Here is an 11,682-nt window from a genome sequence, read left to right on the forward strand (position 1 = left end):
CCCCGCCCCACGCCAACAGATGAACAGGCTCCCCGACGGACGTGCGCACAGAGCCAGGAGCACCCAGGCATGCTCATACACATGTGGTCACAGCCTCGTGGAACACACGTGAGCACACAGGATGACACACGAGCACACGTGTTCCCGTCCTTGTGCCCACAGTGATGTATGTGAGCACACACACACCGCACACGTCTACCTGCTCACACACACGTTCATACCTCGCGCCGTGAGGATGGTGTCTGTACACCCTCAGACCTATTCTGGGGAAGTCTTGGGGAGATGGAGGCCTCGGCAGAACCCCGTCCAGCAGTCTGGGGCGGCCAAGGCCCCTCTCCTCTGAGCCCAGCTCACCCTCCTTCCTCCGCCCTTAGCCTCTAGGTGGGGTTTCTGGTCATCTCCGGCCGCTGCTGAGCCCCTGCAAGCCTCAATAGCAGCTCCCAGACCCTGATCCTAAAAGGGGACTCTTTTTTTTTCTTCCAAGGACAATAAATATTTGCTCTTTGGGAAACTGTTGGTGGGAGAGTACAGGGTTTGGCCCAGTGGCGGGGAATGTCCAGTGCAGCTCGGGGAGGCCGCAGGCCATGCTGGGGGAGGGGCCGGGCCCCTCTAGAAGCAAGACCGGCAGGCATAGCTGGGAAGCCAGGGCTTGGGCTGCCCCTCAGTTCCTTCCCTTGGACCCCAGCCTCAGGCCTTTGTTTTCTCCATTCCTTTGCCCAGCATGTTGACACTCCTGCCTCCCATCCCTCGCATCTCAGACCCCTCTACATCAAACCTCACCCCTCGAGAGCCTTTTTCCCACTCCCATTCATCTTGTCAGCTCCAACCCATTTTTCATGCACCCAGATTTTCATTCTACCGCCTTAGACTAGCCATTTCGGGCAGGGCCAAAGGTCCCCACGCCAGGCCCCCAAGAGCAGAGCATGCCCCTCAGACTGGGCCCCTGAGGTCAAGGCTGTGTCCTCCTTCCATAAGGGACCAAGCCTGGCCAACAGTGTCCCCCACCCTGTTCCCCATGAGGAACTGGTCCCTGGAGGCTCCTGCCTGCCCACCCCTCCCTCATCCTCAATTGGGCTCCCAAATATAGCGGCCGTGGCCACAGCCGGCCAGGACACCACAGCCCCAAGCGTCAGTCCTGGGCCGGGATCAGAGGGGCAGGAGCTGATTATAGGTCCCTGGGCCAAACCCAGGGCTCGCCTGCCAGCCCGCTGGGCCCTGCCACCCCCACCCCCAGAACCACAAGGTTGGAGCATCTGGTCCCCGTCAGCACAGTGGGCAGAGGGAGGGGCCTGAGGGGTGTGTTTGGCCTGCTGAGGACAGAGTTGTCTGTGTGTGGCGGGGGTGGCGAGCACGGTCTCCTCACTGCTCAAGGGCAGTGACTGTCCTTTGAACCCAGGATCACTTTGCCCCACCCATGGCCATTGTACAGATGGGGAAACTGAGGCCAGGAGGAGCCAGGACTGGCCTGGGTCACAATTGCATAAGGAGTCTCCTGCCTCCTCCTTGGCCACTCCTTCCCATCTTTCAAGGCCTGGGGCTGTGCCTCCGGGAAGCAGGCCACATCCTGTTGGTGGCAGAGCAACCCTGCTGGGAAGTCCTCCTTGGAGTCAATCTTTCACCCAAGGCTCCAGGGGCGTGGGATGGTGTAGAAATTCCTCTCCTTCTCCGGGTCCTCGTGGCTGCCTCGTGCCACCTCTAGCCAGATTTGCTGGGCAGCTCCTGCCCCTCTTGGGCCTCGGTCCCCTCATCTGTGCAGTTGGGCAGGGACTAAGGGCCCTGTGTAGGGGCTGTATTTATGGGCATCTAGTGTGTAGTAGTGAGTTCATGTCTATGTGGATACACACGTGTTCCCCGGCCTGCCCACGCCCACATGGGGTCCCCAGGACCTGCTGCACAGCAACATTTGACCTACTTCTAAGACTCTGGGTCTGGCCCAGGCCGTGTTCTCGACTCCTCCGGGAAGTTTGGGCCTGCATCCCAGCCCAGAGGCCGTGGGCCAGGAGGGGCGGTCCTAGGCGGTCCTGGGCGGGCCAGGGCGGCCTGCGGAGCCTGCGGCCAGGGGGACAAGGGCACATGGGGAACCCGACCCTCCTTCCCTGACTCTGGTTCCTGGGCCCAAGGGACAGCCAGGCCTCACCCATCCCTCCCTCTCCTCACTCCCCACCACTCCTTCCACGTGGCCACCATATTCTGAGTTCCCCAAATTGGCTCTGACAGGATGAGGGACATTCCTCATGCCCCTGTGAACACTAGGAGGAAGGTCTGCCAAGCACTTGCCCCTGCTTTTTGCCAAGAGTTTACCCCTCCCCTGCCCCGCCCTTGTCTACACAGGGCAGGAGGCAGTGCCGGTCTGGGAAACCAGCAGCCCCTGTCCTGGATCCAGGGTCTGGGGTCTGGGTTTGGGTTTATGGGCCTGGAGTCCAGATTTAGAGTCTTGGGGCCTGGGGCCTGGGGCCTGGGTCTTGAGTCCTGGACCTGGACTCTGGATTTAGAGTCCTGGGTCCTGGGCCTGGGGTCTGGGGCCTGGAGTCTGTCTGTGTTTAAGGTCTGGGTTTGGCGTCCTGGGTTTTGGAGTCTGTGTCCTCAGAGTAGGATCTGGGCCTAGGCTCTGGGTTCCAGGTTCTAAGTTTGGAGTGCAGATCCTAGGACCTGAGTCTGGGGTCTGCGTTTGGCATTCCAGGTTCCAGGTCTGGAGTCTGGGGTCTAGGTTGGTTCCCTGGGTTCTGGGTTTTGGGTTCAGGATCCAAAGGTCAGTTCCTATCCCTTCTACGCCCCCTGCTGGCTGATTGTCATGATCAAGTTGCTGCTTATATCATGGGGCCGTCCCTACAACTTCAGGCTTTTGAGAGGAGTCTCAGCAGTGGATGGGGGGTGGCGTGAACAGCAGGCCTGAGACGAGGTGGGCGGCAGGTGGGCTTAGAGGCAGCTGCTGCTGCATTGCTGTCCCAGGGCGCCCCTGGCAGTCACCAGAACTGTCAGTCAATCAGCAAATCTCCTCTTGCCCTACTCCAGGGACAGGATTCTTCTGCAAGGTGTTCCAGTCCCCCTGTGAGAGGTGGGTAAATAGAGATGTTCGGGACATTTGCTCATGCATCATTTATGATGTGCCTACTGTGTACTAGGCTCTGTTCTAGACTCTGGGGATATATAGGCATAGAAAACCAAAAACTGCTCCTCTGCCAGCTGACATTTGTGGGAGGGGGGACACACATAAGAGACAAGACAACAAGGAAACAAGCTCATTTTAAGGTGTACAGGGATGGGAGTCAGGCTGAGATGCAGGGCAGAGGGAGCAGGTCCACGGCAGTCTGAGGAGGCTTCTCAGAGGAGGTGACATCTCATTGAGCCCTGGAGGTGCCAAGGAGCAAGCCACGGCCAGTGGCCCAGACAAGGATACCAGGGGGAGGAAAGAGCCTGAGAAAAAGCCTTAGGACTGGAAGGGAACTAGAAAGACGTCATTGTATCCAGGGGTCTCCTGCCGTATCCACGGGCCCCTCAGAAGTCAGAGCCCACATCTTCCCCAGCTGGGGGAGGTTAGGTGGCTGCCCCCAGAGAGGGCTCTGGAATGTGGCACCAGAATCAGACTGGGCCACAACTGAGACCATTAGAGCTGGGGGAGTCAAAGGGAAATGACCCACACCCTCAGGTTCTCCAGGTCCCCCAGGTAGGGCCAGGATCTTGTCTGCTGGGCTGTCATCCCTGAAAGTCATGGACCCTAGGCTGGGACCTGGGAGAGAGAGGTGAGCGCCAAGCTTTGTGTGGCTTGTCATTGCTGCCCACTGCCCACCCCTTCCTGTCACAAAGCCCCCTCCTCTGTTCACCTGCCTGCCACAAAGTCCCCCCTGCCATTCACCTGCCTGCCCACCTGCCCACCCCCTGCCTTCTCCTGTGCTGGACAGCCAATCCTGCTGGCAGTCAAGGGGGCTGATCCCTGCATTAGTTATGGGTTGTGAATGGCCCCGTGGGGTGAGCCCTGGAGCCAGAGCTCAGACAAAGGCCCAGCCCTGGCCTCCATCCGAGCCCTGGGGAGGGAGTGGAGGATGGCCCTGTGTACTGCAGGCCCACCTCCGTCCTGTGCACGAGGGAAGGGGACCAGACACCCCTTTCCCCACCCACTCACCAGGCAGAGGAAGGTGGTGCTGTGTGGCTCTGGCTGGCTACATGAGCCTGCCCGCCCCCTCACAGACCTGGGAACAGAGCCAGAGGACCCATGTCACTCATCGACCCCTGATCAAGCTGATGTTGAGTATTTTCTGCAGTTGTGTGTGGAAAAATAAATGAGATTTGGGGTCTGGGTGCCCCTGTGTGTGTCCTCCGCCCTGGGCCTCGGTTTCCCCTATGATGAGTGAAAGGAGACTAAGTAGTGTCTGGTTGGCTGGGCCCGTGTGTGGTTGGAGCCCCCACGGGATGTCCAGAGTCAGTTGTCCTAAGGGTCAGCAGGCCTGGGCGATGGGGCCACCCAGAGGCCTCTCTCTGTGTCCCCCTCTGTCTGTCTTCTCCTCTTGTGGTATTTCTGACTCGCCTTTGTGGACCCTCCCCCACCCCCTTTCTTTCTCAATAGTCTTGCCAGGCATCTGGAAGAAAAGTGAAAAACTTGCCTCTCCCCAGCACCGGATGTTGTCAGATTTCCAGATGTGGGGTGTTCTGCCCTCCAGATGAGGGGAGGAATGTCCCTGTGGTCCAGCTAGGAGGGGACCAGTCCCCATCCCTGCACTGCTGTCCCCCTCACCATGAGGCTGAGTGACAAGATGAGAGGGACCTTGGCTCAGCAGGAAGGTACTGGGGGCCCCAGTGATTCCTCCCCTCAGGTTCCAGCCCCAGCCCCTCTCTATACCCGGGAAATCCCTGGGGGCCTGGGATTGGGGAGGGCAATGCCTCTGAAGTCTCTATCAAAGGCTCTAGGCATTTAAAAATAACAAAGAACTCCTCCTTCCCACCCCCTGGCAGAGACACTGGGCACGGAATGGAGCCCAATGTGTTTGCAAGATGTCCCCATGCTCAGAGTTCTCTGCCTGAAAGGGCCTTATGCCACTTCAGCCTTCAGCCTTCCCACCTCCCCCCACCTCCCCAAATGGTAGCCCAGCAAGGCTACCCTTTGTCACTGCCCTCTGCCCAGAGCTGGGCACTCTAGGGTGGCACTGGGGGTAGGAACTAGCGGGAGAGCATCCTGGGCTGAGCACCCAGGGGCAAACCTCACCCAGCCCCTGTGGTCCTTCAGAGAGGCAGACCCTCCCGGGGCCCCATCAAACAGGTGGCAGAGGGCAACATGGGGTGGTGAGAAAAGCTTCCTGGAAGAGGGGACAGTGGGGCCAGGCCTTGAATGTGCCAAGCAGAGGAGGGGCAACGGCAGAGGGTACGTGTGTAAGGGGTCTGGCTGGGTGCAGGCCCTGAGGTGTGTGGGGAAAGTGGCCACAGGGAGCTGTCAGAGAGAGGCTGTTGAACTGGGCTGGGTGACTGTTCTTGAGGGAGCAGAGCCCCTTCTACTGCCACTTGGGATGTTCCCAGACACCCTCGGACTCATGCCTGGGGCTGCCGCTGCCTAGGAGCCATGACCAGACACTCACACAGACATGATAAACACCCAGACACAAACACACAGAAACAGCACTCACAGACAGGCATGGGCCATCCGCCACATAGACACAGATGCAGCATACACAGACCCACACACAAAAAGACACCCAGACAACACATGCAGATGCACACAGACCCTCCCACCACAGATACACAGAGACCCCCCCACACCCCGATATAAACACCCAGACATATAGAGATGACACACAGGGACACACGCAGACCTCCCTCTCCCCCTCCGCACAGACACACAGGCACAGACCAAGGGAATTCGATGCACAGATGGGAAGTTTAACTAAGAGGTGCCCTTAGGGAATCCCAGTCCTTCTGCCCCAACACAACCCACACCACACACTTGGACCAGCCTTCTGCACCTGTTCAATTTATTGACCTGCTGACGGGCAGCTGGGACCCTGTGTGCATGTGTGCGTGAGCTTTTGAGGGTGGGTGTGGGGGTTGAGCAGTGGCCTCTGTCCTCGCCTCCCCCTCCCTCTCCCCAACAGGTGACTGGGAGGAATGGAGAGCCCTCCCTCTCCCCTACCCATTCCTGAGTCTGAACAATGCCCTCCCCAAGCCCCGAAATAGCCCCTGAGCCCAGCCAATGTCCTTTTATGGCCCTGTCCCCATTGTGCCCTGCGGGGGTGGGGCTGGGGTCATGAGGTGTCCAGACAGGATAAAGGCCAGGCACGAGAGACTCACCTACCCTGCTCTCTGCTTCCTTCTCTCCACGTCCCTTCTGTGCTTATAGCCTCCATGGCTCCCAAAAAGCCAGAGCCCAAGAAGGATGAGGCCAAGGCAGCCTCCAAGGGAGCTCCAGCTCCCGCTCCTGCACCTGCACCCGCACCTGTCCCTGAGCCCCCCAAGGAACCTGAGTTTGATGCCTCCAAGGTCAAGGTGGGTGTGGGAGCTGGGTTTTGGCAGGAAGGGCATGGCAGGTAAGTGGATCCCAGAGTGAACCTACCCAGTGGCAGACCAGGCTTCAGAAATTGAGTACTGAGCTGAAGCTGGAAGCTGTAGGCATCAGGAGGGCTGCAGTAAGAGGGATGGTGGTCAGACATCAAGCAGGACTCCCCCAGTGCTGCTGAAGGGAATGTCTTTTTGGTGGATTTGGAAACTGACTCTCCCTTGTCCTTCTCCCTGGACCTCACATCCTTGTGGAATCCTGGAGCTGCCTGTTGCCTGACCTGTGCAGCCAGGCAGGGATATTTCTTGTCCAACTACGGGGTCTCAAGTCCATGCCAAGTCCCCCAGGGTGTTTGGGCTGGGGAGTAAGGGAAAGCAAGGCTCCTTCCCAGACTGGGTCACACTCATCCCTGCCAAAGTCCCTGAGCCCCAGAGCTGATGGGGCCTCAACTTTGAGGTGTGGACACTGAGCCGCAGGATGGGTAGGTCATGGAGAAAGTTGGTCACAGAGCTGTGACCAGTGGCCCCAGGAGCCCTTCCTTGGTTTGGCTTGGAAGTCTTTCTCAGTCTAAACTTGGAGAACAAGCCATGACTCCCACCTGTGGCATCTGCATAGTGGCACGCACTCTGCGTCCTGCCTGTTGCCCGTTCTTGGCTGGCCACTGGCCACTGCTGCCTGAGCTGCTGGCTGAAGGACCCTGTGGAGCCCTCCCAGCCCTTCACGGTTCCCGCATGCCCAGCAAGACCTGCAGCCCATCTGCACAGATCCACCTCTGTTCCTGAGCCCTTCCAGGGGTCCAGGGATCCCACCTACCTCTGTGACCCAGACACAGGTTCAGATCCCAACTCTGCTCCATCCCCATCACTGCTCTAAAGCTTGAGCTGTGAAGTGGAACAACAAGCCCTCCTCACAGGCTGGGGGAAAGCCTTCACAGCAAGTGGTCCCTGGAGTTGGCTCTGACCCCCGACTGCCCCCACACCCCAGGCTTGTGTCCCACAGGCCCCCAGGTGAGGGTCGGACAACGCACGGGCCCATGGTGGTGTTGTCTGGTCTCACGGGATCTGAGGTTGCCCAGGCTCCTCTGAGCCGAGGAACTAGTGAGACCCTCCTGTGATCCCTGCTTCTTCCCCTCAGGCTGGCTGGTGATGGGCAGGAAGCTTTGCCAGAAGCCCAGGGAACCTAGTCTCGGCAGGCTTCCTGGTGGAGAGAGCTCTCAGGGATCCAGGCATGACAACTTGTTCGTCCCAACACGGGACTGAGACAGAGAACCAGGAGGGACAAACCGGCAGAGGTGGGGGGCGGTCTCCAAGGGAGCAGCAGTGGGAGAGGTGCCAGTCAAGTCCCCCTCCCCCAAGCTCCTTTTCCTCCTCCGACCTTGACCTTGGGGCGAATGACTGCAGTGATAAAAATAGACCTGGTATCGAATGAGGAGGGGGAACCCGGGTCCCAGGAGGCCTCCTGACCTGAGGTGGCCCTGTTGTGGCCGCAGCAAACGCTCAATAGCATGGCCCTGGCCCCCTGCTGTGTCCCATTGAAGGGCTGCCCTGAGCTGAATGGGGACGTGTAAGACTCAGATGTGGGCAGGGCCATGTGAGTGACAGTGCCCAGCCTTGAAGGCTCTGTGGGAGGTAGACACATGTAAGTAGGTGCACACACACACGAGTGTGAACGCACATGTGTACGCACAGGCACATCACACACACACACACACACACACACACACACACACACCCTCCTGCGGATATGCTCTTATACTGACAGAGCTCTCTGGCCTGTGCCCTCACCCTTGCTCCTCCTACCATGGCCTGTCCCCACCCCATGAGACCTCCTATCTCACTCAGGTGGACAGTCCTGCCCACTGAGCCCCAGGCCTGGTAGAGGTGGTAAAGCCAGTCTGGTCAGATTTCATGGCTTCAGGCACATTTGTCCAGGACCAGGGGTCTCAGGTAAGGCCCACTCTGGGCTGGCTACTCAAGGCACCAGGGCTCCCTCCACCACTTCCCCCAGTGGGGCCCACCAGGTATCAGGGTCTAGGCATACACAGACCCAAGGCCCTCAGGTCAGACAGGTGGGGAGGAGTAAGAAGGCAAGAGGGTATCAAGCTGGACTGCAGGATTCCTGGGTGGTAGAAGCTGAGATGCTGGAATGCAGACAGGTTGGGGCAGCCAAAGGGCCAAGGCCTGGGCTGGCCACAGAGTGACCAGGAGAAGGCCTGGCCCTGCCTTCTGAGGCAGGCACTCAGAATCTCTGGGGATCTCCTTTCAGATCGAGTTTACACCGGAGCAGATTGAAGGTGAGTGGGGGTCTTGAGCCCAGGGGCTGCAGGGTTGGGTCCTGGGTCCCCAGGCTGTGAGTCCTGCCAGTGGTGTGGGGTGAGTAGGGTGGGCTGACTCTGGGAGTGTCCACAGCTCACGCCCTCTCCTGGCAGAGTTCAAGGAAGCCTTCATGCTGTTCGACCGTACACCCAAGTGTGAGATGAAGATCACATATGGGCAGTGTGGGGACGTCCTGCGGGCTCTGGGTCAGAACCCCACACAGGCTGAGGTGCTCCGTGTCCTGGGAAGGCCAAAGCAGGAAGGTTGGTACACCCAGTCTGAGATGTCCCCATTAGTGCCAGTCCCAGGGGTGACCGCCAGGGTGGGCTGCCATCTATGTGGGACCACATGGTAATCTCCCTGCTGTGCACTCTTCTGACATCCTCCCATTGTCTGGATGAGGACCCAAAGGCTGCTCTCAGGCAATGCTGACAAGGTGACGAGTGACAAGCAGTGATGGTTCACTGCACCTTCTGGCCCCATGCTGATTTGCCAGGCCTCCTGGTCATAGGAGATGCCTGGCCTCAGCCTCCCTTATGCTCTCCCTGTCCCTCCTGGCCTCCTGGGCATCCCTCTGTGGGGTAGGGCCAACTTCCCTCACCACCTTGGCCAGAGAGAATTGCCAGTTTTGCCCCAAGAAGGAGTGAGACCCGAGTCCTTGCCACGGATGTGAAGGTCTCTGATCGGCCCCACAGCTCCTTCCCAATGACAGGTGGTGGGGAGGGTGGGTCTGTAAGAAAACATCACTAGCAAGGACTGTTTCCCAAAAGGAGAACAGAGATGCTAGCAGAGATGCTAGACAGAGCCCACTGTGGTGCTACTGTCCTTGTGAACAACAAAGGACTATGTAAATAATGCATTTCAGTTAACTGTAAAGTGCCTTGTGATGATGGAGTGCTCTGTAAATGGCAAACTGGTGTAGAGTGCTTTGCGAACTGTGTGAGCACAATATCTGCTCATTGCAAGACATAGGGGAAGGGGTGCCTGTCCCTGTCCACCTCTTAAAGCCTGAAACTTGGCCACCTCTCCCCAGAACTTAACTCCAAGATGATGGACTTTGACACGTTCCTGCCCATGCTCCAACACATCTCCAAGAACAAAGACACGGGCACCTACGAGGACTTTGTGGAGGGGCTGCGGGTCTTTGACAAGGAGGGCAACGGCACTGTCATGGGCGCCGAGCTCCGCCACGTGTTGGCCACGCTGGGTGAGAGCTGCCTCCTCTTCACCCTACTCCTCCCTCCTGGGGCATATGGGAGAAAGCACTCTGTCACCCGCTGGGCCTGTCTCTGGCCTGTGAAATGGACAGTGATGCAGGCAAGGTGCCTGTATGGCAGGCAACAGAAATGTGGGGAATTTAGAAATTTAGATGGGGAATAAAGAAAGCCAGTTGGTGCAGCTCACAGAACTGGAGGGGGAGAGGAACAGCTCTGGGGTTGGGGTGGGGCGTCTTGGGGGATGAACTCAGCCCTGGTGGTCATTGCCTCAGGGTCAGATCCCAGGGCCACAGCATCTAAGTGGCGGAGTCGATAACCCCCACGGTCAGGTGCCTGGCTGGCAGGAGTGCTCCCTTCTCAGTTTAGACTTTTTCCTGTAGTAAAATTTCACTGAGCACCTACTGTGTCTGCTCAAAGCAACATTTTCCTGCAGCAAACGTTTATTGGGTGCCTACTGCGTGTTTGGCCCTGTGCTGGTCTCTGGGGCTGTGTGCATGGGGTGGGGGGTAGGAGATATGAGAGAACTGCAGTGGGCATTCCAGCGGGGGGACCAGCACAGCACACACAAGCACAGAGGCAGGAAAGTGCCAGACTTGTGTGGGGACCGGTGGTAGTGTCCCTTGGTTCACCCCCCAAGGTTCCCAGCTCTATCCTGTGGTCCTGTCTCTATGCACTGGTGACTTGAACACAAGATGACACTGTGATGGGCAGAGCCCAGGCTCAGAGGGGGCACCAGGCCTGCACCCCAGGCCTTGCCCTTTTTGACCTGTCACTGATTCTCCTGGTCTCAGAAAGGCCCAGGCCTTGTGGGCAATGAAGGCTGTGCAAGTATGAGGAGTGGGAGTACTGGAGAGGCACAGCCACCGTCCAGAGGGGCTCAGTGGGTACCCCAACCCTTCACACCTCCAGACAGTGCTGACTCAGCCTTCAACCCCTGCCAGGTGAGAGGCTGACAGAAGACGAGGTGGAGAAGCTGATGGCTGGGCAAGAGGACTCCAATGGCTGCATCAACTACGAAGGTAAACTCAGCAGGGCAGGGAGTCCTCTGGGGAGTGAGGCTTTGGGACCCTAGGTTCCCACCCTGGGCTACCCAGGGCTGTACACTTGCTGCTCACTCTTTCCTTCTTTCCAGCATTTGTCAAGCACATCATGGCCAGCTGAACCTCTCCCCACAGGTGAGAACCCACCCTACTCCCTCACAAACCTGCTGACACCTTTGCTACCTCTGCTGATTTCACCCCATTAACCCCTCATGCCTCTGTCATCCAAATCCCTTATTGCCACCTCCCCATCTCCACCAACTCCAGTTCTCAGCTGACAATCCGCTGCCTTGCTTGACCCCCTCCTCTATAACCTGTGACCACCTTTGCTCTCAGGGAGCCCAGGGGAGGCCACGCTGGGGACAGCTCATCTCCCATTCATGCTGCTGACACCAGTGGCCTGGCAGTGTGGCACGGAGGGGCGTGCATCGGGACTCAAGTTCTCTCTGCACAACCCTGCAGACCGCTCTGCGGGGCTGTCATCTCCCGCCCCCATCAGGCTTGCCTGTGACTGCATCTCTGTCCCCACCCCTTGGGCCTCATGAATAAATGGCTTCTTTCCTTCTTTCCTCCTTCCTCCCTCCCTTTCTTCTCTCCTTTCCTTTCCACCCTCCTTCCTTCTTTCCTTCTAA

At 58.4% G+C, this 11,682-nt stretch overlaps 1 protein-coding gene across 1 annotated transcript; it reads left to right on the forward strand.

The window, feature by feature from the left end:
* The first annotated feature begins 6,254 nt into the window (after positions 1-6,254).
* Positions 6,255-11,619, forward strand: MYL3 (myosin light chain 3). Its single transcript, XM_010960037.3, has 7 exons — positions 6,255-6,468; positions 8,744-8,771; positions 8,907-9,056; positions 9,827-10,000; positions 10,952-11,029; positions 11,143-11,185; positions 11,387-11,619. Exons 1-6 carry the CDS (start codon positions 6,328-6,330, stop codon positions 11,169-11,171), a joined length of 600 nt encoding a protein of 199 aa, XP_010958339.1. The 5' UTR covers positions 6,255-6,327; the 3' UTR covers positions 11,172-11,185; positions 11,387-11,619.
* The last annotated feature ends 63 nt before the right edge of the window (positions 11,620-11,682 follow it).

Source organism: Camelus bactrianus, chromosome 17 (assembly GCF_048773025.1).
Source record: "Camelus bactrianus isolate YW-2024 breed Bactrian camel chromosome 17, ASM4877302v1, whole genome shotgun sequence".
NCBI lineage: Eukaryota > Metazoa > Chordata > Mammalia > Artiodactyla > Camelidae > Camelus > Camelus bactrianus.